Raw genomic sequence first — 26031 nt, forward strand, 5'->3', positions numbered from 1 at the left:
AATATGAGGCAATTACTAAATCACTGACGTGAAGTGCTCATATTGTTATCAGTATCTCCATAAACTGGGGTCACAGTTGCTATAATATGTGACTGGAGGTTTGGTCCTGATGTTACCAAGGTAGTTTTTCAGGGTTTGACAGATTATCAAAGTGTAAATTGTAAGCTTTCAAATGATGTGCCATGCTTTGAAATCTGCAAATATTTGAAGAGGATATGCTTCTGTGAATGTTGGTACACCTGAAATCACTAAGCAGAAAAAAGGGCTTCAAAGATTCAGAGCTGTTCACACTTCTCACAGGACATGGATTTTGACAACAAAATATGACAAATTTAGTGTTCCTAAAACTGTTGTTAGTTATATTGAGTGGGTTTCTTTGCAACTTCAATTTTCATGATATGAAAAAAAGGAAAATGGGATAAAAAAAAAACACATTTTGCCCTCAAGCGCATTTTGAGGATTGCCGACATCAGGACCAAACCTCTATTGGCGGTTCCATATTGAAGATAAAGTGGGTGTATGATGAGATTAAAAGAGTTCCCTAACCACACACTCATTAGAAACAGAGAAACTACAACTAAATCCATTGCTTCCCTTTCATATCGCGTTACAATGACTAATGACTCCACAGGTGATAATAAGCAAATTCCTATTAAACATTCAACAGCTCATTTACAACAGATGGCACACTGTGTCACTGAGTCATTATGAAGACCAGGATATTAATTCAGTTATTAATGTGCACTGAAATCTATAGATTAAATGATTGGAATGGAAAATTGCAGTTTGACAAGCCTTCTTAATACAGTACCTGTGTGTGTCTAGGCAAATCAGTTTGATTACTTAGATCTGACAAAGATCTGATACAATTCTCTTCAGATCACACTATACTATTTTGTTGACTAGTAATAGTGCGAGCTACACTTGACAGACACATGCAAAGGAGACTGAAGCATCGACTCCAATACTCTCACAAATATGTGTGAAGTTATGAGTAGAGGCAGCTAGGTGGCAGACTACACACACTCTATGTCCCTTCATAAGTCAATCTGCCAGTCAAATACTGTACCTATCCTACTACTGCACAGTTAGTAGCAGTCAATGTATGTTCTTCAACTCTATTCTATTCAAATACAAGACTGCTGAATGTTTGAACTGCTGAAAAGCAATAATCCAACACTGACAATAAGGATTGCAAAATGTTCTTAAATTAAATGGAATGGTTCCATATTTTCTATGTTTTCATACAGTATCTCCTTGCTCCTGGGGTGACTGGAGGAGTTGAAGGGCGCCACCGGGGGTAGCTTGGGTATGGCTGACGGTGGCACCTACCTGTGGGGTGGTCACTCTGAAGGTGGTGCCCGTGGTGGGGGTGGCCGGTCTTGGGGAGATGTTGTTCTGGGCTTGGGCCTGAGCCTGTGCCTGGGCTAAGGCCTGCTGGGGAACCATGACCAGCTGACCCATCTCAGTACGCACCAACACCATTCCTGTAGGCCAGAGCAGCACCACTGTCATCAAATAAATAACTACAGCACAGCACTGGGCAGGACTGCCTGGTTAGGAGCACCAGTCAGTAATGAACATGGTTCAGATATTTGACATGGTGTCAAAGTATATGAGAAACGGACAGAATGCCAAAAACGTTTGTTGTGCGCAGATGTTTTGTGTGTACAAATAAATGTATGCAGTACGAGAGTGTGCGCACATCCACGTTATTCCAACAGGCGCAGGATAGAAAGATGATCATATAGAAAAATAGATTTATATTTATTTGTATAGAAAAAGAGAATATTCGCTCACTGTTTTCCATGCTTCTACAGTAATTGATTGGTACAACAGTTCAACCTAAAAGGTCTTGTGTGTACCCAGCAACCTAAAGGGTCTGGATGTACCTGATGAACACATTTTAGGTCAAAGCGTTGTACCAATAAATTTCTGTGGGAGCATGAAAAACAGTGAGTGAATATTCTCTTTTTCTATACAAATAAATATACTCACATATTGAGTTGATGGTCATACAGAAACTAGCTCAAACCTCACTTTCAACAGAATCCTCTAGAGGCAGCCTATCATCCCAATGAAGAGTTGAATGATCACCCTTGATATGAATGGATGACAAAGTAGAGCTTCTCTATAGCTGCCTAGCAGTGACAGTAAGACTGGGCCTTTTGCATCCTCAGTGTGGAGGGTCTCAGGGTCTAGTTGTTGATGGTGCTGACACATTACTGCTTGGATAATCGGGTTGTTAACTTGCGCTGGGGTTGTGTGGGCCGTAGAGCGCTGGCTCTTATCTCTGTCCGGCTGACTGATGTTTCAATATGTGAAAGTGAGGTGATGTTGTACTATTTGGCATTCAAATATTCTAAAAAGCTTAAAACGTTCAGAAACTAATCTTTTGTTTAATAGGGCACCCGTGATTGGTCAAGGTGAGTGAAGATTGGTAGGCTGCTTTGATAAAACAAAATAAGAGTGCATGCACATCCCTTGTTGTGAAGCTGGGTTATGAAGCTAAGCAATTAATGCAGACTATTGATGTTTATGGGTTTTTGGGATAATCGTTGCTGCAGTAAAACCAAAGTCTCTGGACAAACTTCTCATCATACTATGTTAGTTATGGAGCTCCGCCTAGCCAGTGCCTTAAGCAGCATGAACGCTTTCAGCACAAAGGAAATGTTAAGATAGTCATCTTCTCAGTAAATGGTGTGTGTTGTATTAGGAACTATGGTGTGTCTCACATGCCTTACAGCATGCCGCTCTGGGCAACAAGTTTGAGGAAAGAATTCAAAGAGAGAAGATTGTGCTGTCAAGAGGGTGTTTGTCTCAAGAATTTCATTAGACCTGCACTCGCTGGTACATAAAATACTATGAGCATGGCGGTGATGATGGTGAGAGAAATAATTGTATATATAAACGGGAGCTGGTGGTGAGTTTGGACTTTCTTAGAGCTGAGAAGATGCATGCTTCCTAAAACCTGATTCAAGCTGCCTGTCTTTTGAAAATGCCAGTGTAGGACGAAATGTGTCATTTCCACCATATGAACTTGAACTTGCTCAAATTGATCTGCAACAGATTTTGAACCAATTCCATATGTATGACATTTGAAGACTTCATCAGTCTTCCCTCCCTAATACCTTACCCGGAGGGATGGTAAAACCAGGGGGCAGCTGAATGGTCGTTTGCTGCTGTTGAGGAGGTCTGACAATCAGTTGTGGGGCTACAATCCTTTGAGCAGTAGTGAGTCCAGGTCGAAGTTGGGGCTGGGCAGCAGTGGCCACAGTGGATGCCGGTGATGAGGGGGTTGTTGTTGTTGTTATTGTCGTTGTGGGCCTGACCATGCCAGCAGTCGTGGTGGTGGCCTGCCCAGGCATGGTCGCAGCGGGTTTTGACATCCCCGCTAGAGTTACAGGAGTTGCAACAGAAGTCTGGCTTGTGGGTGAGTTAAAAACTGGAGAGGAAGTGGATACAGCATTTATTACGGAATTGACAACACCAGACTGGCTTGACACAACAGTTTTGGACTGCGCAGGAGAGTCCGGTTTCGAAGCACCTGTGTCAGTCGCAGCTTTGCTGTCATTCACTTGGGAAGTTGCTGCAGACACGACGGGTCCTATCCGCGCGCCCTGCTGGACCAGGGCCGACACGCTCGTGCCATTTCCATTCTGGGCAATGCTAGCCACAATATGACTTGGGAGTCTATGTAATGCAATAGTAGGAGTCCCTCTATCCAGGGCAATCTGTGTTTGACCTGCGTTGATGCTGGAGTGGGATAAAGTGAAAGTCGTTGTATTCACACAGGCGGTGACAGTCCGACTAGAGTTTACGGGACTTGTACCGCCAACGCTAGCCACGGTGCTAACGCTCTCGGTTCTAGCGGTATTGCTATTCCTCTTTGACGTTACTGCTCCCCCGTTACCGTTCAAACTCTGTATCCGAGCAGAAGCACTCCTTCGCGATGCGGTTGTGCGTTTTCTCGGAGGATCGGTGTCTGTCGACGCCTCACCTGCGTCCAAAGAAGAAGAACCTCGACTGGTGGTGCTGATGCTGCTGACAAGCGGAGATGGCAAAGTTGCTTCACCAGACGCAGGCTGTGTTATGATGGATGGTCCATGTGATTGCAACCCGCTCGGGCTAACGTTTACCCCGGTTCCCGGAGTGCTGGAAGCCTCGTCGAAGGACGGACTGGAACTCAGTGAAGACGACGATGCATTTTTTTCCGAGCTGATTTCTTTGGAGTTGGTCTCCTGGTGCATCTCAGCTGTATGATGTCCTTGTTGTTGTTGCTGTTCTACTGTATTGCCCACTTGGGCAGGTGGCGTTTTTCCTAAGCGGTGGTTTGCAGTGCCTGTAGACCCTGTGCCTCTTTTTTCCGAGGGGGAACCTGCTGGGTTGCTTTGGCCAACAAGTTGTGACTCCAAAGAGCCCACCAGGTCGCTCACGGCTTTTTCGTCCACCTCTGAAAAGAGCATATCTTCCAGGGGGTCGGAGGCGCCCGCCATGTTTCATCACAGATCTCTGTCTAGTGATGTACAGTTGGTAAATGAATCGAATCTTCTCAGTGAACCGTGTTGACCGAATCACTTTTTCTAAAAGATTCAAATATTTGAATCATCATTGCTTGAGAAAATATGGAGATGCAAGAAGAGTGGCATACTTATTATTAGGTAAACGTAGGTAAAGAGGAATATATTCAAACTTGATAGACAGTAATAGTTCTTAACACTGCCCCGTTATGAATCGGCTATTGGGTGTTTGAAGCCGCAGCAGAACTGATGAACAAAACGATTCAGTGATAAAGCAAACTGAATCATTTAGAGGAGGTGAATTAAAAGATTCAATTCAGTGTAGTGATTCAATATTCCCATTACAATCGCTGTCTAAAAATTGTAATGATAGCAATACGCATGCGTGTTACCAGGCATTGTGGGAATGAATGTCAAATCTCATCAATTCGTTCACATCAAAAAGCATATTCAGTCTTATTTTACTGTAGAGATTATGTAATTGCACTACTAGAAATGCATTGTTATACAGAAGTAAAAGCTGAATTTGTAGCTAGTCACATATGCCATAGTATACGCTTTTTTGGCTAGATGTTACTAGGCTACTACGATGTTAAATAAAAAGTTTAGAGACCAAAGAAATTGGCAAAAAGTGTCTATGACCAGTTCTGTCTTCCGTGGGGGAGGAATTCGATCCCAGATCAGTAACGTTTGTCAGTAGCGATTCATCTAACTTCCAAGCGATACACGCACTTCGTTTAAAGTAACACCTGATCATTTATCACGTGACAGAGCCAAGCTGACAGGGGCGGAGCCTTCAGAATGGTCGTTAAGTATGATTCAGCAGTCAACTGTGTGCACCGGCGGGCGCTTTTTACAATTTAAACGAACTACCCTTATGTTTACGCAGATATATTTCCCAGCATTCTCTGCTGCATGCGTGTGAGAGGAAGATGAAAACGGCCATGTCGTGGTAGCAGCTCGATGAAAGAAAGAACGGGGAAAAATACAGACAAAGAGAACATCTTTCCGAAAGTTGCATATAGACTACGTCATATTTCATAAAGTCAACCTCCTGACTTATCAGAGGACAAGATGAGTGGAGGAACACCCTACATAGGCAGTAAAATTAGCCTCGTCTCGAAGGCCGAGATTCGCTATGAAGGAATTTTGTATACCATTGATACAGAAAACTCGACTGTTGCTCTCGCTAAAGGTAGGTTCCTGACCAGTCAACTCTACAGTCTGAATAGCAAGCCAGCTACCTAGTTGTATCAAGTATTTACCCGGTGTTCAATTAGATCGGTTGTCCGTTAATTGCGATGCAATTAATGTTGACACTGCCACTGGTATCTCTTCTAAATCTCGCTAGCGAACGACGTTGGCTAGCTAGCTAGTTAGCTTAGCTAGCACTTCGGGCAGTAGACAGCTAGCTAGCTAGTTAGCATGCTACTAACTAGCATTACTACCAGATAGCCTGACTAGCCAGTAATTTGGCAAATGGGATGTTCGCAGCATGAGCTACCCGTATTATGCTTAATCAAGTTAACATTTAGTGGCCGCAGTCCCCGAATAATTCGCTAGCATGCTAACGTTAGTCAGTTAATTGCAATGCCGTTATACGCACATACATGCTAGTTAGCAAGCTAGCTATTTTGTGCCCTTTGTTTACGTCCTGCAGCGGCCTTTCATGTTTGTATACAACTCCACGTCAGTTATGTACTCCGTGTTTATGATATATCTTTACACCGTTTCCCTACCACAGTTCGTTCTTTTGGTACTGAAGACCGTCCCACTGACAGGCCAATTCCGCCAAGAGATGAAGTCTTTGAGTATATCATCTTTAGAGGCAGTGATATCAAAGACCTGACTGTTTGCGAGCCTCCCAAATCCTCCTTGCCACAGGACCCTGCCATTGTTCAGGTAAGCAATCCTTTGTTTTTGATGTCGCTTTTGCTGTATATTCTTGATTGGCATTGATTGATGATTAATGTGGTCAATTTGATGTCACTGCATGTGGCATTGTCTCTGTTTGTTCGGTCTTCCCTCTCCAGTCGTCTCTTGGGTCTGCCCATCCTCCACCTGCATCATTCCAGTCTGCTGGGTCCTACGCTCCATTCAGCAGGGCTCCTGTCCCCCCCTACAGCCAGTTCAGCTCCAACTCATTGGTGGCTCAGCCGTTTGGAGCTGTTGGAGGTAGGTGAACGGTCCATTCCGGGAGACTTCTCCCGGTTTCTTGCTGTGGATGCTAGGGAGTTGCTTTATACGTCGCTGACACAGGTCTGTCTTGTTCCTCCCCAGGGCGCTCCAGTCCCCAGCTCGAGCCTCTGAGGAAGAGCCCTACCTTGGAGCGGGCCGTGCAGACGGCTCCCACAGCGGCCCCTGCTCCGCCTGCACCCGTGGGACAGAGGATCCCGGCGTCCGTGCTGGCAGCGCCCAGGCCCCCTCCCGCTACGAGCAGCCAGAAGCCCCCAGACCTGCTAGAGCAGAGACGGGGTGAGGACGGATGGCCGGCCAGCCTTGGCCTGCACACTATAATGCCTTGGGCTATACAAATAAACATTCAGTAGAGTCTTTTAACAGAAGTCAGTTTCACTCAGTGTGTACTCGTTGTTTGGTAATGTACAGGTCCTGAGGTTCAGGTTCAGAAAGTGCCCAGACCAGATGCCGAGCAAGGCGGCGGTGACAACCGCGATGCCAATAGACGCCAAGCTGGTGAGTTTCATGGTAGTTGCCATGTGCCAGTGACTTGTCACTGGCCGTTGTCCTAGTTTCATAGTAGTGTTGCACGGTATACCAATACTAGAAAGGCACTGCAATATCCTGCCATCAAAAACGGTACAATACCCCATTTTGTTAGTACCGGTACTTTAAGAATGCCCCATATTTCCGAGTTGCGTTGATGTGAGACAGCGGGGCAGTGTGTGGGGCTCTCTCCCTCACTGCTACTCTGTCCCTCTGGGGCAGTGTGTGTAGCGCTCTGCTTCTCTCTGTCCCTCTGCTACTCCCTAGAGCGCGTGCTGACCGTCAGTCCAGCATCGAGTTCACCAAACTACTTTTAGACTGTTTTCTTATGTTTGCGAACGTTCGGGCGAACATTAACGGGAAAAGTTTTAAATAGTTTGCACCGAATGTTTGCGAAGTACAGTTGGCTGATGGCTGCTGAGTTGGTTATACTAGACGGTGGCGGAGGATTTCCAAAAGCAAAAGCACCTATTTGGCAATATTTCGAATTTAAATCCAATGGTAATAGGGAAGCTCATAAGATGAATGAGTCAATCTGTAAACTCTGGAGTCATAACGTGAACACCATTGCTTTGTGCTGCAAGGCTGTGACCCACTGTTGCATGAGTGGACAGAGTGAAGGAGAGAGGATCAGTAACCTGGCTCCAGCCTCTGAATCTGAATTGCAATTCAATCAGTCTAGGGGAGCAGAGCAGACACTTTTAGTTTATAATTGTAGCGTCCCAAGCTTATTATTTGACAAATGATGATGACTAAAAATAAAAATTAATTTTTTAATTTTAACAGTTCACATTCCTGCTCTGCTTCAGCAGACAGCAAGCACTGAGATCAGTAGGCTACACCTGACATTGTATGATTCCATTAACCTACTTGTCCTGATGTTTTAGGTTTTTGCTGTGCTATCATTTCAGTATCGGTATTGAGATTTTTTTAGCAGGTATATCAAAGTTATCATTTTGGTATCGTGACAGCACTACTTCATAGTGTCTTCTGTCCATTTTATTTGAACACAAGCCCTCTTCTGTAAACTTGTTCTGTAGCCACTACTATGCTTTTCATGCAAACATTGCATTTATAGGATCATTGATTGGATCATTGATTGTTATTCTCTCGCTGTGCGCCCCCTCTCTCCCTCCTAGTTGGGCCCCAGCCTGCTCGCCGTGGGCGTGGCGGGGGTCACCGTGGCAGAGGACGCTTCCCTGTGCGCAGAGACGGCCCCATGAAGTTCGAGGAAGACTTTGACTTCGAGACTGCCAACGCTCAGTTCAACAAGGAGGAGATTGATAAAGAGTTCCAGAGCAAACTCAAACTGAAAGGTAGGATTTTTAACCCCAGGCGTGTGGTCTGATGCTAATTCAGTGCCGCTGTAGGGACCTGTCATGGTGGCATCATGTATGCCAACTTGTGGAATTATTAGGCCGGCATACAAGATCTACACGGAACCACAACATCTTGGCCATAGCCTAAATATTGTCGTCATATTTTAAGAACCCTTGCATTAACATCCTAACTAGGGCTGTCAATCGCAAAAAAAAAAAAATCTAGTTAATCACAATAATAGGCTGTGATTAATCATGATTAATCACAAGTTTAAAATACTAGTATTTACTAGTATTTACTTGTATTTTTTTTGGGGGGGGGGTGAAATAACCTACATGTGTGGTGTTAGAATAAAGAAATGCATGACAAATTAGAAGCCCGATATTCAGATTCAGGGGCTGGAGGCAGGCTTGTTAGAGGAATCAAAGTTGTATTTTGTTTTTTTCACTTAACTTGCTTCGGTGGAAACATCACTGCAATGTGTGCAATCAATTGGTTATATCTAAATTTCCATCTAGATGCTTTTTGAAACGAAATTCACCTTGCCAAATGCGAATGTCTGAATGTCCAATATGAAACCAACTTTACCTCGGACCGTCGTGTTCTCAGAGCAACCTGCTCAGCGAGTGTTTACACAAGCGTTTACCTGGCTGCATGTGAAACACAGATTTTCATATATTCCACGTTTCATATGTCGTTCAGTAATTCAGCCAGGTAAACACTTGTTTGGAAATTACAGGAGGAAGTTGGGGTCAATTTTGCGTTAATTATTTTTAACGCCTTTAAGTGTCCAGATGAATCGCGAGCGTTAACGCGTTGACATTGACAGCCCTAATCTTAACACAAACCAACCTGATTTGTATGTGAAAAAAAGAAGGAAGAGGAGAGGGCTACGGCGTTGTGTGGGTTCTGTAAAAGTTCAAACAACGTTGTCAGTGTTGTCTAAGAAGAGTTGCCTTGGACTTCCTTTTTTGCTATTGCATCTGATTTGTATGAGATTATTCTAATACTAGATCAACTGTCACCATCCACAGATGACAAGCCGGAGAAGGCTCTGAACGGAGAGGAGAAGGTGGACACTGGAGCGGAGACCCAGACCAGCGAAGGGAATGTCGAGGAGGAGGAGCCGCCCGCATCCAACTGTTACTACGACAAGTCCAAGTCCTTCTTTGACAACATCTCTTGTGATGATACGAGGTATGTATGTTGCTCCCTTTTGTTTCTAGTTGTTGAGATGCTGGTCGTGTGAAACAAATGCCAGAGGTTGGAGTATTAGCCAATGTTATGTCATGTTGTTGTTTTATATGGAGATAATTTACCTCCTTGACTTGAAGGACTTTTACAAACACTGAAGTTTATCACCGTGGAAGGGAATCAAGAGCCACATTTTTTTGTAGTTAACGGGCGGTCTCATATTGCAATTATAGGAAAGCAGCTGAAAGATCTGGTGGCTTCAATAGGTAAGTCTGACCACGTGCTGTACACATGAGATGCTGTGTTTGTGAGAGGTAATGGCTCTTCCAATCCCTGTTGGTTAGGTAGGGGATTCCCTGTTGATTGGCCTTGTGTGTGTGTCAGGGAGCGGAGGCAGACTTGGGCCGAGGAGAGGAGGATGAACTCTGAGACCTTCGGCATCCCACTGAGGCACAACCGAGGCCGGGGAGGCTTCCGTGGCCGAGGGGGTATGGGCTTCCGTGGCGGCCGAGGCCGTTCGGCGAGCAGGGGCTCCTTCGGACCCGTCCGCGGAGCTCCGCCCGGCTTCCGGGGCGGCTACAGGGGAGGCAGGGGTGGACAGCAGTTTTCTGACTTCGAGTACAGGGTAAATCATTCAGTGTCATTTGTTGTTCACCATCAAGCAAAGCACCATACAATGAAAATATCAATGCTAAATTGAGTGTGTTTGTGCTAGTCCAGTCTAATCTTGTTTTGCTTTCTTCCAGAAGGATAACAAAGTGGCTGCATAGTACAACTTAGAAGGGATTGGATCCACAAAGAATTGTAGCCCTTCAAGGTCCAGCTATTTCTTTTTGTCTCAACTTCTGACAACAAGAATGAAGATGTACTCTGTAAATTTGTCACCAGCACTTAGGTTAACTGCTTGACTTCAACGGGTGTGAATGCATCTTTATTCATTTCCTTTTCTTTAAAAAAAAAAAAAAAACAAAGGAATATAATGTTTTGGGAGAAAATGTTGAGCTTTGTTTGATATACAGTAATCAGAGGGACAAAACACATGTAAATACCTTACTTCGGTGGAATTATTCAGTATTTTTGCATCTATTTGAGTTCCTTTCTTACTAAAACTGTATTCGAAAATGTTCTGTTGTGTAAAGATGTATGCAGAAGCCCGCTGATACTGTGATGAGTACTTCGATCACTGAAATAGCTTTATTTTTTGGATATATCCTGTAATGTATCTTAGGAGCACCAAAATCCTTTACATTTCCTGTGTGGTTACAGTTACAGTTTTATATCTTACTATACATCTCGGTAGCCATTTAACCAGTATTTTGGCATTCAGCTGTACTTTTGACATGTTTCTTAGACTGAGGAAACTCTTGTTTCAGTGTTCTCGGGGGTATATCAAGTTTTTTTGTGGCTTGCATGGGCTTACTCGGTATTGGGGTTTTTTAGAAATACTGCCTCCAAATGAAGTAATTAGTTCAGACATGTTAGACATTAGATAAGTATGTTGAGAAAGGATGGACATCTTGAATAAAACTCTAGGCTATGATGGGTTTTCACTAATACGGGTGATTTGCCAACATAGCTTAAATGTACTGATTATGAATGAATGTATTTCTAGTTCCATGTCTCTTTGTACCCCAAAGACATTGTGGTTACCACTAATTTCTGGTTTTGGATATGAACATTCAATGATCTAGATCGTTTGAGAGGTGTTCATTGCCTCTTAAAAAATACCAGTTTTGTTTTCATTGCGGATTGCTAATGCAGGTAATTTGTTGGAAATCACTGCAGTCTCTTTAATCCAGTGATGGGACTAGAATATTTTACTCACATTTTTGTTAAATGTAGTGGTAGTGACGAGTGGTAGTCTCTACCTCATTACCTAGTGTAGGTGTCATTTATTTTTGTGATTGGTGGCTTCTCTGCAACAATCATTGCCTATTTGCTAGCGTTTCCTGCCATTCCTGTCTATTCCATGTCACAAGAACGTAGACAGGAAATGGAATAAGTATGTTTAACACTCAATTTAAGACATTTCAATGGATTGGAAACGAAGACCCCTCTTTAATTGACTTCAAAATGTTTGCCTTGGAGAAAAATATCTGAAGATTGACTGGAGTTGATATTGTTTCCATGTAGTTGTACCTGGCCTGGACTGCTCTGGGATATGTCTGAATAGGCCTTGAGGGAATCAGGTCAGTGCCTTATTCACGTAGGAAGGCACGAGAGTTAAGCTCAATCATAATCTGGTAAGCCTAAGAAGAGGTCCCTAGAAACAAACGCCAGCATTTCCAATTGATTGTGTTGGTGTATTGAGTGCTCATTCTGAAAGGTGTCCCCTGCCTCATTCTCACGGTACTCTGTTGCACACTGTCCATGGTTTCAGCATCAGCAGTTTGGCATATTGCCTATTATCCATGATTGCTCCTGTGATGTTATCACACCTAGTAGTAGTTAAGTGAATAAAGGGATCAGAACTGGATATGAAGCTAGTGGATTGGGAGTGTTTTGGTTCTCTGTTGTAGTATGTTGGAGTACTAGAAGAGAGGTGTGTTGTCATCTCTCTGTATGGATTATCTTTAATTTGACAGGTGTACTAATTTTAGAGTATCATGCTGATGAGAAATGTGCTTCTTGACTGGATATTGTACACATAACTCAAAACACTGCATGACAGCCACCAAACCACCACTGTATTACAAGTGAGAGCAGGTACCAGAGCTTGGGCTGTTGCAATAACCACATCAATAGAAGGTCATGAGCTAATTTGAGATTTCAAATTGTGCACAATACCGAACTATTATTATTAAGTGCTGAAAAAGTTTTTTCATGTTTGTTACTCCTTCCAACCTCTGGAATTGTAAGCCAGATATTGTTTCTAAACAAAGCAGCTGTACAGCATGGTGTACTTTCAGTGGGCCCGCCCTCAGCAAACTGGGTTTTTACAGACTATTAAAAATAAACAGTTGTTCAATATCCATGTCTACTGTGTTTTTATACTATTATGTGTCATGACTTGGTCAGACGAGAACGTTAAACAAAATAGTCCGACTAATTTAATCAGAAATTGAGAGTACTATGAGCATAGTAAGTTACTTGTTTATCAAGAGTTATGTAGGCTAGACCATACTAAGTTTATCAAAGGTAAAATGCTACGAAAACCCACTACATATTAATTTTTTTGTCAATGATTTGAGACTATAAATGCTAATGCTGGACTATACGCTTATTCCATTCATGTGCTATAGGTGGCAGCATGTCAGATACTGAGGGGTTGCAGTAAGGAGGACGTTGCCTACTGTACGCACACTCACACTGATCTTGAATCAGTTTTGCGCGTTCGGGCCAGTTTCCACTAGCGTGGGACTTGTTAAAAGCAATCTGGTCCCAGACCAGCTAAGAGCTTCCGGCCCCCCGTCTCTGCATCATGTCATGTAGCTAGACGTAGGCTAGCTAGTTCGAAGAGGGAAGTTGGCTATTAGCTACAATTAATTGTAAATGTTTGAGCCCAAGCCTTTTAATCCGTCGAAATGTCAGTAGTCTTTGTACCTAAAAGGCAAAGAGGGAAAGCTAAAATCAATCAGGAAACCATACAAAGAGTAAGTAATGCTCGCTAGCCAGCTAACTATTTAGCCAACCACCCAGTTAGCTAGCTAGCAGTTAGCCTAACAGTAACACCCTCTTTCCTCTTAATTCATTTGTATTCATTTTTACTACTTGCAGTTACTGGATGAAAATGACCAGCTGGTGCGGTGTATAACGGAGCACATGCAGAAAGGACGAGCAGCGGAATGTGTGCAGTGAGTCCGCATACATACTGCCGTGATAGCGCAATAGCCATGTCATGTTATCAAAGTGCATGTCCGAAGAGTGAAAAGAGAGTTGATTATTATATAATAATGCAATAATCACTGCAAGGCCATAACTGTGGCCAGGCAAAGTATCTTGTCAGTAGGCCTACTCTCAAATAGAGAGTCAACATAACCTTAAGACAGTCAATATTACCGTGATTTAAATGAGGCAGGATATACAGTGTACCCAGAAATTGAACCGCAAGAAACGTTTCTAGAATGTATGCTTTTTATTTCCACAGGTACCAACAGATCTTGCACCGCAACATAGTTTATTTGGGAACTATAGCAGATGCCAGCCCGGACATGACTTCAGCCTCAAATGTATAGTCTTTTAAAGCCCTGAAATAAAAACACTGGAGCTATTTTGTATTGCATTGGGCTTCCAACTGATTCTGAATTATATTAGCCTTGAATGGACATCACGGGGTATCTGGTCATGCAGATGATGATAGGGACAAAATCCCCTCTGACATCTGACTTGTCTTCCCCCTATGCCTCTAGTTTTCAGTTGTTTTTTTTGTAATGACTTTTGTTCATTTTCTACCAGTCCAATATAGCTGGTTCTTTAATGCACCAACTTCTAGGATGTCATCCACAATGTTTTTTTTTTTTTTTACCATTATGTATATTCCTGTATGAAAGGGCAAATGTATTATAAAAACGTATTATAACATATACATTTTTCTACTTAATGCTCATTATTGACTGCACCAATGGGAATATGATGTGCACTTAATAGTGAAGCATTTTAGTGCTATGAGGCAGAGAACATGGTGGTGGTAGGCCTGGCTGTACAGCTGGCTTCCAACACATACACCCGTTTACATGAACACTATTTCGGGCACTCCCAGAATAACAGCTTTACTGTATTAAACAGGTCGAGAAGATTTCAGGTTGCTTTCAGGTCACCTTCACCGCTAGTAACAACACTAACAATGTACACATCAAAATGATCAAAGAAAACCACGCAAATTAAATTGCTAGTCATTTTTATTCTTTTTTTGCATTGCTGGTACACTTGGAAAGATTCAGTTGCCAGCTTGAGAACAATAAGCAACATAAGCCAAGCAATCCCCCTTCATATCTTCTCTCAGGGTAACATTTTCTTTTTTTGTAGAAGCCACTAGTAAACCATTTGACACAGCTGAGAAATGCTAACAGTTACAGTCCAAGGTCTTTAAAGATGTCTTTAAAAAAAGAACAGAAAAAAGGCTGCAACCGTTCAGGAGATAACACAGACAAAAGCATCAAACCCTATATTTTGATTGTGCAAAGCACAGAACTATAAAAAGATATATATTTATATGTATATACAGCAAACGATTCTCTGTAAACAAGGTAAGTATGTTAGTTTTCAGAAAACATGGTGTCATTTCATAAATACAGGCAACATTGGCATCCGCAAACATCACAAAAAGTGAACATTCTGGGCATTTAAATACAGCCCATAGACATAGAAACTGAAGAAACGTGGGTTCAAAAATACCCTCATCACACAATGTTTTAGTGTTTATAATGGCATATTTGGTAACCTTTATAGATATATGGTGTAGTTAAACTCTGTAGTAAAGGAAAAATGTGCTTTTCACATCTTGGGAAAAAATAATGTTTTTATGTAATATGCCTATATTATACTAACATACAGTAATGGTATAACATGTAAGAAAATACAAAAATAAGATTAATACTGTCAATATTTGTACAAGAAAAATATTGTATTTCAAAGGAACAAGAGTTAGCTAGGTTTCGGAGTTAGTGTCATTCTGAAGCAAACTGCCAATCAATGAAGAAAGGAAATGAATGCGCTTCTGATCATAAACTTTACCTAATGCTTTTATACAATAGGGCCCGTCAGGTTCTTTGTGATCAATAATAACCTCTGATCATTTGTTGTCTCTTCAGCACCATTCATCTTCTGAACAACGCTTTGGTTGGAAAATAATATTCTGCAAGTGCTATTAATACCAACATGGCACATTAGTTACTGCTATAACTACTCTGTCAGTTGTTGAAAAAGTAGTGTATTTCTTTCAAATTACACCTCTGCAATGATTATTATATTTATGCTGAGCCTGCTCAAAGCCTCTTAATAAAAAGAAGAAAATTATTTCTATTTCATCTTCAGTAATTTACAAGCTATGGAACAGTAGATGATAGCTGTAGTCTGAGTCATCTTACTTGAGATTTGGCAGTTACAGCTATGTGGACACAGTATATAATCATGGGCTAAACCGGAGCGTCCTCTGGAGCCCTCGCCCTCTCTAATCCTCTCTGTTACGCGTTTTCAGCTGCAGAAGCATAGTGGCTGACGGCCGCGTGTCTCCAGCTCTCGTCTGAGGGAAACGCAGCAAGTTAACTAATCGGGCAGAGACACGACCGACCATACCGATGGACTAAACGCTGTCAGCATGAAACATGCATTACTCACAGCTTAACATGGCAGTTCAGTTCATGTGTCTTTTTTTTCAAACGGGGGACTTCTGAAATGGATAACTACTTACAAAATGTTGAGCAATTGAGTAGTACAATGCGATTTAGCCTTAATAACAAATAAACACATTATACTACGGTCTCCAAAAATTCATGGGCATTTTGAAAGGGCTGTGTGACGGTTGCAGCTTGCTTGTTAGCTTAACAAATACAGCTTCAGGTTTTCTACCGGGTCACCGTACATACAGGCCCTGCTGGACTCATTTGGTCAGATCAGTACTGGTGAAGGTAGGATGGCCTGTGCTCATGTTTGAGGGGGAAGGATTTGAAGCCCTTGCTGATGGGTTTGTGCTGCTGCTGCTGCTGTTGTTGTTGTTGTTGTGCCTGCTGTTGTTGTTGTTGTTGCTGCTGCTGCTGGGAGAATGGGAAGCCGGAGGAGATCCCGGAGGAAGGGGAGCAGTCGCTGGCAGTGGACCACACCGGAGACTGTAACATCTGCATGGAGTCGCCCCACTGGGAGGAGGGGATGTTCATCTGGTACAAGGAAGAGCTTGGATTGGGCATGGTGTTGGTGTGGGTGGAATGCTGCCATGGGGCCTTAGGGGGCCAGGTCTTCGTCTTGCTGTCCTGTGGAGCGACAGACGGGACAGGAAGAGGAGCACGTTAGCAGCCTGGTGAGACCATCCTGATCTCGCGAACTCATTTTCAGTTTGCATCTGTAGATCAGTCTGGACTTCCCCCACTCTCCAACGATTATTCTCCAAATTACGTTTTGACCAGGCCAATCAGGGACTGTGTTCCGACTGCTGTTCTGCCCCCAGTAGAACGTAGTCCCTGAGTGGTTCCCGTGGCAAAACAGTCTCCCAAAGCAACGGGCAGCAATGTTAACGTTAGTAGAATAAACACTCATAAGTGCAGTTTTGCAGAAATAGACTCAATAACAACAATTAAACCAGAACAAGAGTATGCACATAGTTTCTCAGAGGAAAATACATTTTCGACGTTCTTCCGACTGGATTTGGCAAAAGTTTTGTTTGGCTGATAGGCAGAAGGAGTTACCCCTTGGCTCAACTGCGTCCGTCAGCGTCAACTGTCAGCATCCGTCAAAAATCAAGAAATGAACCTCGGCAATTCTCTAACGTCGGACGCATGCGTCGAACGCAACGCCACGGCTGCAGTGGGGCCGCTGTCATGACTTACCGTGGATTCATTTCCTTAGCGTCTGATAGCCGATGGTTGACGCAGACGCTAACGGACCCAGTGGAGCCAAGCCGTTAAGTCTGTCAAGGCACAAGTACTCCCGATCACAATAATCGTTCGAGAGGGGGCAGACTGATCTGCAGAGTGAGACTGAAGGCGAGCTCGCTAGGTCAGGATGGCCTCACGAGGATAGCACGTTCGAGGAACACCTTTCAACAGCCTACAGTGATGCGGTAAAATAATTGTTTCTGGTGGCAACTGGAACAGGCGTCAACTTCCTCCTAACCAATTGTTATACTAGTACTCTATATACAAAGTCTCTTTACCTGGTTGTTATCATCTCCCAGATGGTGGAGGGGTGGGGAGGGCAGGGTGCACACCTCCTGTTCACCACAGCTGTGTTTTCTGATGGCAGAGGAGACGACATGAAGCTCGACTACACACACCAGTCACAAACAAATATTTGGTTTGATCAACCGTAAAATCACAGGTTTGAGGTAAGATGAATACGTTGACGTAATTGTATAGAGCATATACAACAATTATTCCAGAACTGTGAGGATGCGGGGGAGACTGGAGCCTTGCCTTCTTTGTTTAACCGCCGCCACGAGGTCGGGCCCAGAAAACATGTGGAACAGGCTGTCCCCATTGGCCGAGGAGGTCTCATCGCTGGAGCTGGCGGAGTCGCCCTGATTGGCTGACCAGCTGCTGCTGACGGCCTCCCTGTTCACAGCGAGACACATCGTCAGAACAGAGTCAAAAGACTCTCGTCCCCCATCTTGTTCTCATCCCTTTCCCCGCTAAAACATTGCTAAAAGGCGTGTGTGATTCAGAGGCATATGGAGGCTGGCAGCATCACATGTACATAGATGTGTGGTATGAACGCAATGGAGATTGGTGATATACAGCGTTTGGACGGGTAGTGATTGGACAGACAGGCAGGCAGACAGACAGACAGATAGAGACAGACAAAACAGCCGTACCCTTCGCTGTAGTACTCTGGATGAGACCAGGTCCTGTGCTGCTCATCGGGGAGGGGCCAGTTGCCGCGGGTGTTGCTGGGGCGACGGATGTGCTGCACCTGCCGTTTCTGCTGCATGGCCTGGTTGACCCCGGCAACGTACCGCGCAAACTCGGGGTCGGAGCCGACTGTGTATGAAAGGAGAAAGGCCAGTGTCAGTATTCTGACATCCTCAGCTTTTCTCTGTGTGTGTTTTGTGCCCCCGAGCTCAATCCGTTTAGCCAGACTGTCTACCATAGCAGAAACGGCACAATAGCTGTAAATCAGCTCAACACAATGGCATCAGCTGGAACCAAAGGAGGCTGCTGCTACTGTAAAAATAGCCACTGACACATCCTAAATTCAGCACAAATTGCCAAATTACAATCACAACCGCTGGAGGGGAAGGGCAGCTGACTGCCTCCTGCCTAGGCAGACCACGACCTACATTTGTGCACTTGAAGACACGCTAGCAAGATCATGGCTCGGAGTTTTTGGGGAGTTTAATTTAGCTCAGTGAGAGTGTTAGAAATTAGAGTGAATGAGATCAAAATATCATAGGCAGTTTACTTTACAACCACTGTGACCTGTCCAAATGGCACAGGAGTCAAAATATCTGATCTAGCCTGTGAATCTAGTCTTACAGTGTTAACAGCATAACAGTAGCATGAAACCCAGAGGGAAGCGTGCAGGATATTCAGGAGATCATGTTGAACACAGACAGTGACTAATTACACCTAGTAGCCTATATCATCAATCAATTACAGCATACCATTCCTGCCAGCTAAGGTTCACCACTCCCAAGCCTCAGTGGTTACTGTGGACACTTGAGCACCAATGTAGCAAGCTCTCTCAACCCATCACAAGACGATGTGGAAAAAACCCATCCGACTATTCTCCCCAGGCATAGTGCCTACCTGACTAATGACCGCAGCGCTAAAACAGTTACCAGGAGTGTCTCCCCTCTTCTCTGTTTTTGTGATGAAACTGCAGAGTCAGCACAGGTCCAGGTGCCCACTGCTGACACAATTCTCTCTTGAGTCCCAAGAGGCTCTGTGCTGCCTTACACACACATACACACACCCACACCCCTGATAATGGGGGAGGAAGGGATACTGATACACACAGACACACACGGTCCTAAAGACTGAGGCATCCTATTAAACCACTCTATGACCACTTGTGCAGGGTTTTTCCTGCATAGAGGACTTTTTGGCACCCCCCAAAGAGATTTTAGCCAGAGCCAAAGTAAAATCACCAGTGCCAAAATGAAAAAAAAATTAGCAATTCAAATCCTCTCCAAATGTGTTTGATAGCTTGTTTCAAGTGCAGCCCATCCCTCTTTCTTGCATTGTCCATGGTTTGGACCACTAGTAATCGAGATCATTAATAGACAGGTTTCAGTATATTAAACATTTTGTCTTCATATCCATTTTGTGTCATGTCGGGAGATTTCCCGTGATTGAGAAAAGTGAGCTCAGTCAGAACGACAGTGAAGAATATAGGCTTATATATGCTGGTAGGCTACTCAGCATGAAATGTTTCCCCCCAAAAATGCGTGCGCATCACCCTGAGCCAGGAAAAACCCTGCTGGTGTCCCTCAGGGTTGAGTCCCTGGGCCCTTGTTCTTTCTGCTGACGACACTCAGCTGTACCCCCCCCGTGGGCTGATCCTGAGCTGTGTCCGGAATCGCTCCCTATTCACTATATAGTGCACTATATAGGGCGTCAGCCATTTTGTTTGTAGTGTCCAAATTCTCCACGGAATTTTCGTTCCCTATATAGTCCACTATTTTTAACCAAAATTCACCTTGATTTGCAGGGAACAGCGCATGTACCCTACATTTTCTCCGTTCCCTAGGTAGTTCACTACATGGTGAACCCTATATAGGGAATGGGGAGTGAGGGAACGAGGGAGCGATTCCGAACACAGCTCTGTCCTGTACGGGCAACATCACCGCGATGGCACGCTCCTATAGATTCCCCCCATGCAACATTTGAAGGACACGCCCGTTCCACGCAACAGAAGAGCAACTGTTTATCTCCTGCTTCGACTACTGCAACTCACTTCTGTCTGGGCTGCCGGTCTACCTCTGCAAAGCATCCAGAATGCTGCAGCCCATCTGGTGTTTCAAGCTACGTTAAATTCTCCCATGTGAACCTCCTCCTCCGTATCCTTCACTGGCTTCTAATTGCAGTTTGCATCAGATTCAAGACCATGGTCACCTCGCTTTCTAATTGCTACCCTATTTTACTTCTGTGGGTACATGTATATGTGTGTATGAAAACCACATCCCTTACGCTAATCCGGGTTTGTATCCACTGGGCCAGCCCCCTCCCAACCCATAACGTCATGTATGTATGAAGAAAAAAACAAAAATAGAGCCCCTTGTTCTAGCACTGTGGCTGCTGGTGTCACTTTTTATAGAAGGCTTTACTGAAGACTCACCTGCCGGGTCGAAGGGCAGGGTGTCCCCCAGCACCCCGAACACCCCCTCGTTCTGGTCCCTGTTGGGCCAGGTGTTGTTCCGCGGGCCCTGGGGCTTCTGGCCCAGCATCTCGGACATGACGCTGTCCATGTAGGTGCTGACCAGGCCCAGGCTGTACAGGTCCGAGCTCAGGTCTGGAAGGCCGGGGGAGCCCCACTGGCCGATGGGCCCCAGGGGGGACAGCCCCGCCGGGGGCCCCTGGGGGGGAGGAGGAGGAGGAGGCGGGGGCTGCTGGGCGGAGCCGCTCAGCCACTTGCTCGGCACTCTCTGCTGGGGGGGGAGGGCCTGGGGAGGAGGAGGCTGCTGATTGGCCAGCTGGGGCTGCTGCTGCTGCTGGCCAATGGGCTGCAGGAGGTGCTGATAATACTGCAGGGCCTGCTGGGAAGGCTGCTGCTGCTGAGGCGGAGGCTGCTGCTGCTGCTGTTGTTGTTGCTGTTGTGGTGGTGGTTGTTGTTGTTGTTGTTGTTGTTGGGGCTGCTGCTGCTGCTTCTGTACAGGCTGCTGGGCCTGGGGCAGGCTCTGGCCGGGGGGCTGCAGGGCACCATGTGACACGGCCTGGGACACGGGCGGCGCTCCAGTCGGCGGCTTGAGCTCAGCGGCGTTGCCGCCGGACGCCACAGAGTTCCGCCTCTTGACCAGCGGGGAGGCCTGCTGGGACTTGCCCATGTTGAAACCTGAGAGAAAGTCGATGACGTCCTGCATCTCCTGGTCCGTGGGGAGGTTCATGCCCTGGTCGTCCGACACCAAGCCGTTGGCCAGCTGGGGCTGCTGCCCCGGGTCAGGGGCGCACGACAGGCCACCCATCTGCAGGATGCTCTGGAGACGCCCGTCCCCGTGGCCCAGGCCCTTGGGCTTGTCCTCGGAGCCGCCGCCGCCGGCCGACAGCATGCTGCGTGACGGGGTGCTGGGGATGGAGTAGCTGCCCCCGGAGCTGGACGAGGCCTTCTTGGTGAACTTGGAAGTGAGCTTGGAGATGGTCTTGGGCAGGCCGCTGGAGGTCTTGGAGCCACTGCCGGGAGGCAGGTCCGCCTGCACCCCGTAGTCGGGAGCCTCCCGCTGCAGCTGCATTTGGATGGTGGGCAGGGCCTGTTCCCTGGAGGGAGGGGGGGATTAAGCATCAGTCAGCCCTGACCTCTGGGACATTTCTCCCAACACACATCTGCTTCGAGTTTCATTTCAAAAGGCCTTTTTTATGTGGTCTGACGCGATCCACTCACTTTCTCTCCTTCCACCTGTTGATGTCGAAGACGGCGGTGTAGAGCACGTCCACCAGGCCGAGCGTCTTCTCCGGGTCCAGGCTTCTCTGCAGCAGGGACATGGTGGCCGGGTCCTCCTTCAGACACCTGCGCACAGGATGACATCGTCAACACCAACGGAAGGACATGAGGAAGGAAAGTACTCTGATGGATTTACAGAACGACAAGAATCCCTTTATCTGTTCGCCAGTCAGGAATTGGATTAAATGTTGCCTCGCCATATGCCGAGTCTAGATTATTTGTTTTATGGTCTCACAAGAGTGGGAAGTGATTTGGTTGGTCGTGAGGTAAGACCGCCTATACTGAGATGTTGGTAGCAGGATTGGAGGAGGGACGGAGAGTAACAATACTCACCATGTGGAGGGAACTTGTACCACGACCCTGGATCCCTCCAGGGTAATCTGGGGAGCATAGGCTTCCTTGTTCTCAATCTGAGCTGTGTCAACAACCACCTGTACGCACGCACACGCACACGCACACACACACGGATCAGCATAGCTCCAAATAGAATACATCTCCTTACCACCAGTTATGCTTGTGCAAGCAGTCTACTAGAGTATATTGGTTAAAGAAACTAGATAGCTAATCCCCCCCACCCCCCACCCCGAATATAACATATGTGTCCTCTTATCTAAAATGGTAATTGAGAGCGACTTTTATTAAATAAAGTACATTGCTTTTGCCCACAGTCAGAAAATGGAGGGAAATCAATGTAAGCTACTTAGAGAGATTGGAAATAAAAGAGCTCAAGTTGACAAAAAACAATCAAGGACAAGTGCCACTGTTCCAAGCTAGCCTCATATTTTCCAATTCTTTGAAAGAGGCTTTACCTAGAGACACAGCACTCAAACACACCCGGGTTGCAAGAGGGAGGACTCTTCCTGTATTGCAGGAAGTCAGTCAGCCTATTGTTATTTATAGAGCAGGTGTATCCTCCTCAGGACCTCAGCTCATCACAAAGCTGAGTCCTGTCAGACACTGTCGCAAGCGCACACACACACACAAACAGATATACACGTGTGCACAAACAAACGCATGTATGCGCACACACACACACACACACACACACACACACACACACACACACACACACACACACAGACAATTAGGCGTGCACAAACGCACGCACGCACAAACACATACACACACGCATCCTGACACACACACAACCTGACAAAAACAATGTTGCAAGCATGGAGACCAGCAACTGCAAAAAAAACACTAGAATAAATCAGCCCAAAACAAAAGGATTTCCAGGTAAAAAGACCAGCGTATTTTCCCTGGGGAGAGTCCTTGTTATCCCTTACCCTAACCCGGGTTCGTATTCACTGGGACCACCCATCCACCCATCCCCTAACCCTCACAACATGTATACAGCACGTGTATAACCTAGCACTGTGAATGCTGGCGTTACTTGTTCTTATAGAAGGCTTTACTGACAATGACTGGGATCGTAAATTGCTTTGGATAAAAGCGTCAAATATAAAAGCAACTCAAATGTAAACGTATGAGTTGTTATGGTGACTCCCCTCCTCTCTGCGCTTGGTTCACGTAAACCTGGCCATCCATCAACAAGGGTTTGTTTGTTTTAAACACTGGGCAGCAGCAGCAGGGTGGGCCCGGGTTGGAAGGTGACGAGCACTCCCCCCCCCCCCCCTCGCCCCCCCGCCTGGCACGCCGGTACGGACGACGCTGCAGAGAGCAGACCGCGCCGAGGAGAGTAAACACCGCAGCACTGTTCCCAGAGGACTGGCAAGGCTGGGGAGACTCACTCCTAACGGAGGAGGAGGAGGAGGGATTGTGTTTGCAGGTTCCACCCTGGACGACCCCACGCCTTTACCCAGACGGGAGGAGGAATGCGGGCCTCCTTTGTGTCTGCACGGGGGTTTTGTTTGCATCTCTCGTCCACTCAAAGGAGTCCTACATAGCTTCCCATCTCCGTTACACCTCACAGACAATGGGGTAACATGTTACAAAAAAGACTAGTACATCCACAAACAAGCAGTCGAGCCGTAAGTAGTCGGTTTCATACAGCGGGGGAGGGGTAGAGTAACGCTGACATGAATGATGCACCATCCCTAGTTCATTAAACTACATTCTCCAGGACTGTAAAGTAAATGTAGCCTAACGCCGGTATTCATCACAGATCCCAAACCAAAAAAACAAATATCAGATCTCTAAACATAGTCTAGACCGATTTTAACAAATAAATAATTTAATGTCATAATCCTCAGTTAGTGAAAGTGACACACGGCGCCCCAGCTGTGTTTACAAACATACAATGTAGCCTTGAGAATGTCCATCCATTGTTGTCATTGGAAGGCGCCCATTGTCATCAGCCAACCAGTTCCAGGAAGTGCAGATTCTGACTTTCCACGGTTGGACTGTTGTCTGCATGCGCGCAGCCTAGCCTGCTACTCACCAGCCCCGCCTGGGCGAACAGTAGCTGCACGGCCGTCTTGCACGCCCCTCTCCAGCTGGAAGGGCAGACCTGGTTGAGGACCTCGGTGACCGGGGAGTCGTCCCTGGGGGTGACCCCGTTCTGGCCCAGCGCCTCCTTAATGAGCTGTAGCATGGTGTGCTGAGGAGACAGAAGTGGGAGGCGGGGGACAGTGAGACGGGGGAGCAGCGACACACTCGCACTGGGACACTGGGACAGCAGACGCTCCGCCTGCTTAGGAGAGCGCTGGGTTCTCGTCCCCCGTTCCTCTGGAGACCCGGGGCCGTTTGCAGGCTTCTCTCCTCCCTACCGTGAAGATAACATCACAGGTCTTATCTTGCGTTGACTTAATTGGTGTAAGCTATGCCGTTGTGAGCTCGCTTTGACCAATCCCACCGTGTTAGATCAGTGGTTAGGGAGGTGTTCAAAGAGGGCCTTTGCTTTCCAGATCAGGGCGCCCTACATACAGTTTATTTTTGTCTGAGGAGTATGTTCAGTGCACAGCAGCCTAATGACTGTTAAGAGGGTAAGTATGGGGGGTTTCAGGGTTCCCACACTTTCCTATAGATCATTTCCCAGGACATTTTCAGTGATGATCTAGCCTGTTATGACAGTCAGGGATCGCCCCATACACTAATATGTTCCTCTCTGTGGGAGTTTGATTTAAGACGTGCAGTCTACGGCTATAACTTCAAAAATATATATATATTGCATGCTCAGAAATTAGATGTGATAATGTCACTACTTATACTCCTCTTATTCGTGACGTTAGAATTATAAGGTTCGATCAGCGTTAAGTGTAGTTCAGAGATCCCAGCTGAGTTGAGCATCCCAGCTGGCAAAGCTATGTAGTATACTCCACTTTTATAACTTAACAAGGACATCTACTTAAGTTTTTTTTTTTAAATACACTGCAAATACATTAATACATTAATATATGTCCAACAATTAACTTTGATGTTTTGATTTGATATCTCTGAACTACACTAAACGAAGATAGAACCTTCTATGGTGACGTATTGTCGTTTTTAATTTCTTCACATTTGAAATCACTGATCCTAGCCAGGGTTGAACAAGTTAGCAAACATGTCCATTTTGGAAAATGAACTAATCATACCAACTAACCAACATTATTCAACCGTTTAAAACGAGTTGGGAAGAAAGCAACGTTAATCTATAACCAGGCCAGGTCCAGCCTGGCTTACGTGCGTGGCTGGCTTGTTTCTGTTCAGGACTGGTAGAACGGAAGCTAGTCATGCCACTGAAACAGCTGTGAATTGAAATGACATGAAATAATGTCTGATAAATTAAGATAGGTCTTCAGTTTCAATGCTTCCAATGCTAATCCAGCATAATAAGAGCGGGATAGCCAGTTAGCTCATGAGCTCACAACAACTAGCAGCAGCTTCCAGTGGCTAAAGCAGTTACACTGATGATTCCTGTAACGTTAGCTATTTTATTGCAATTGGTTCAACTTCTGTTTCTGGACAAAGGTAAGGGATAAAAATTTGAACATGTGGACGTTTGGGGTATAGTCCCATAAAGTCATCCCCACTGGGGCGTTGAACCCCGGTCTCCCACATGGGAGTCCATTGCTCTCACTGCTACTCT

The 26031-nt window shown here is 45.5% G+C and overlaps 4 protein-coding genes across 5 annotated transcripts in view; 2 read left to right on the plus strand and 2 right to left on the minus strand.

Annotated features, from left to right (window-relative positions):
- Positions 1–4496, minus strand: part of LOC311308461 (transcription initiation factor TFIID subunit 4) — a gene marked incomplete at both ends in the record, with an annotated part of 70436 nt that extends 65940 nt beyond the window's left edge. The window contains 2 exons of the mRNA XM_084437420.1: positions 1333–1487; positions 3137–4496. Coding sequence (XP_084293546.1) covers positions 1333–1487; positions 3137–4496 — 1515 coding nt within the window. The remainder of the gene's footprint in view (positions 1–1332; positions 1488–3136) is intronic.
- Positions 4497–5460: 964 nt separating this feature from the next.
- On the plus strand, positions 5461–12692 carry lsm14ab (LSM14A mRNA processing body assembly factor b). Of its 2 annotated transcripts, none has more exons than XM_084436500.1 (10): positions 5461–5715; positions 6265–6422; positions 6554–6695; positions 6801–6995; positions 7128–7214; positions 8384–8560; positions 9599–9761; positions 9992–10024; positions 10143–10383; positions 10505–12692. In XM_084436500.1, exons 1-10 carry the CDS (start codon positions 5595–5597, stop codon positions 10526–10528), a joined length of 1341 nt encoding a protein of 446 aa, XP_084292626.1. In that variant the 5' UTR covers positions 5461–5594; the 3' UTR covers positions 10529–12692. The 2 variants fall into 2 exon arrangements, with proteins under 2 accessions (XP_084292626.1, XP_084292627.1); XM_084436501.1 differs by having other exon boundaries at positions 10508–12692.
- A 479-nt stretch (positions 12693–13171) lies between these two features.
- ss18l2 (ss18, like 2) lies at positions 13172–14194 on the plus strand. Its single transcript, XM_084436754.1, has 3 exons — positions 13172–13351; positions 13476–13552; positions 13846–14194. The coding sequence occupies exons 1-3, from the start codon at positions 13283–13285 to the stop codon at positions 13931–13933; spliced, it is 234 nt and encodes a 77-aa protein (XP_084292880.1). The 5' UTR covers positions 13172–13282; the 3' UTR covers positions 13934–14194.
- A 429-nt stretch (positions 14195–14623) lies between these two features.
- garre1 (granule associated Rac and RHOG effector 1) overlaps positions 14624–26031 on the minus strand; it is a 29898-nt gene continuing 18490 nt past the window's right edge. The window contains exons 7-14 of the mRNA XM_084436789.1: positions 24403–24561; positions 22335–22432; positions 21942–22067; positions 20685–21817; positions 18220–18385; positions 17822–17959; positions 17563–17641; positions 14624–16663 (exon numbers count right to left, since the gene is read on the minus strand). Of these exons, the coding sequence (XP_084292915.1) occupies positions 16310–16663; positions 17563–17641; positions 17822–17959; positions 18220–18385; positions 20685–21817; positions 21942–22067; positions 22335–22432; positions 24403–24561 (2253 nt within the window). The 3' untranslated portion in view covers positions 14624–16309. The remainder of the gene's footprint in view (positions 16664–17562; positions 17642–17821; positions 17960–18219; positions 18386–20684; positions 21818–21941; positions 22068–22334; positions 22433–24402; positions 24562–26031) is intronic.

The sequence above is a fragment of the Borostomias antarcticus genome, assembly GCF_949987555.1.
Source record: "Borostomias antarcticus genome assembly, chromosome: 4".
In the NCBI taxonomy this organism is placed as follows: domain Eukaryota; kingdom Metazoa; phylum Chordata; class Actinopteri; order Stomiiformes; family Stomiidae; genus Borostomias; species Borostomias antarcticus.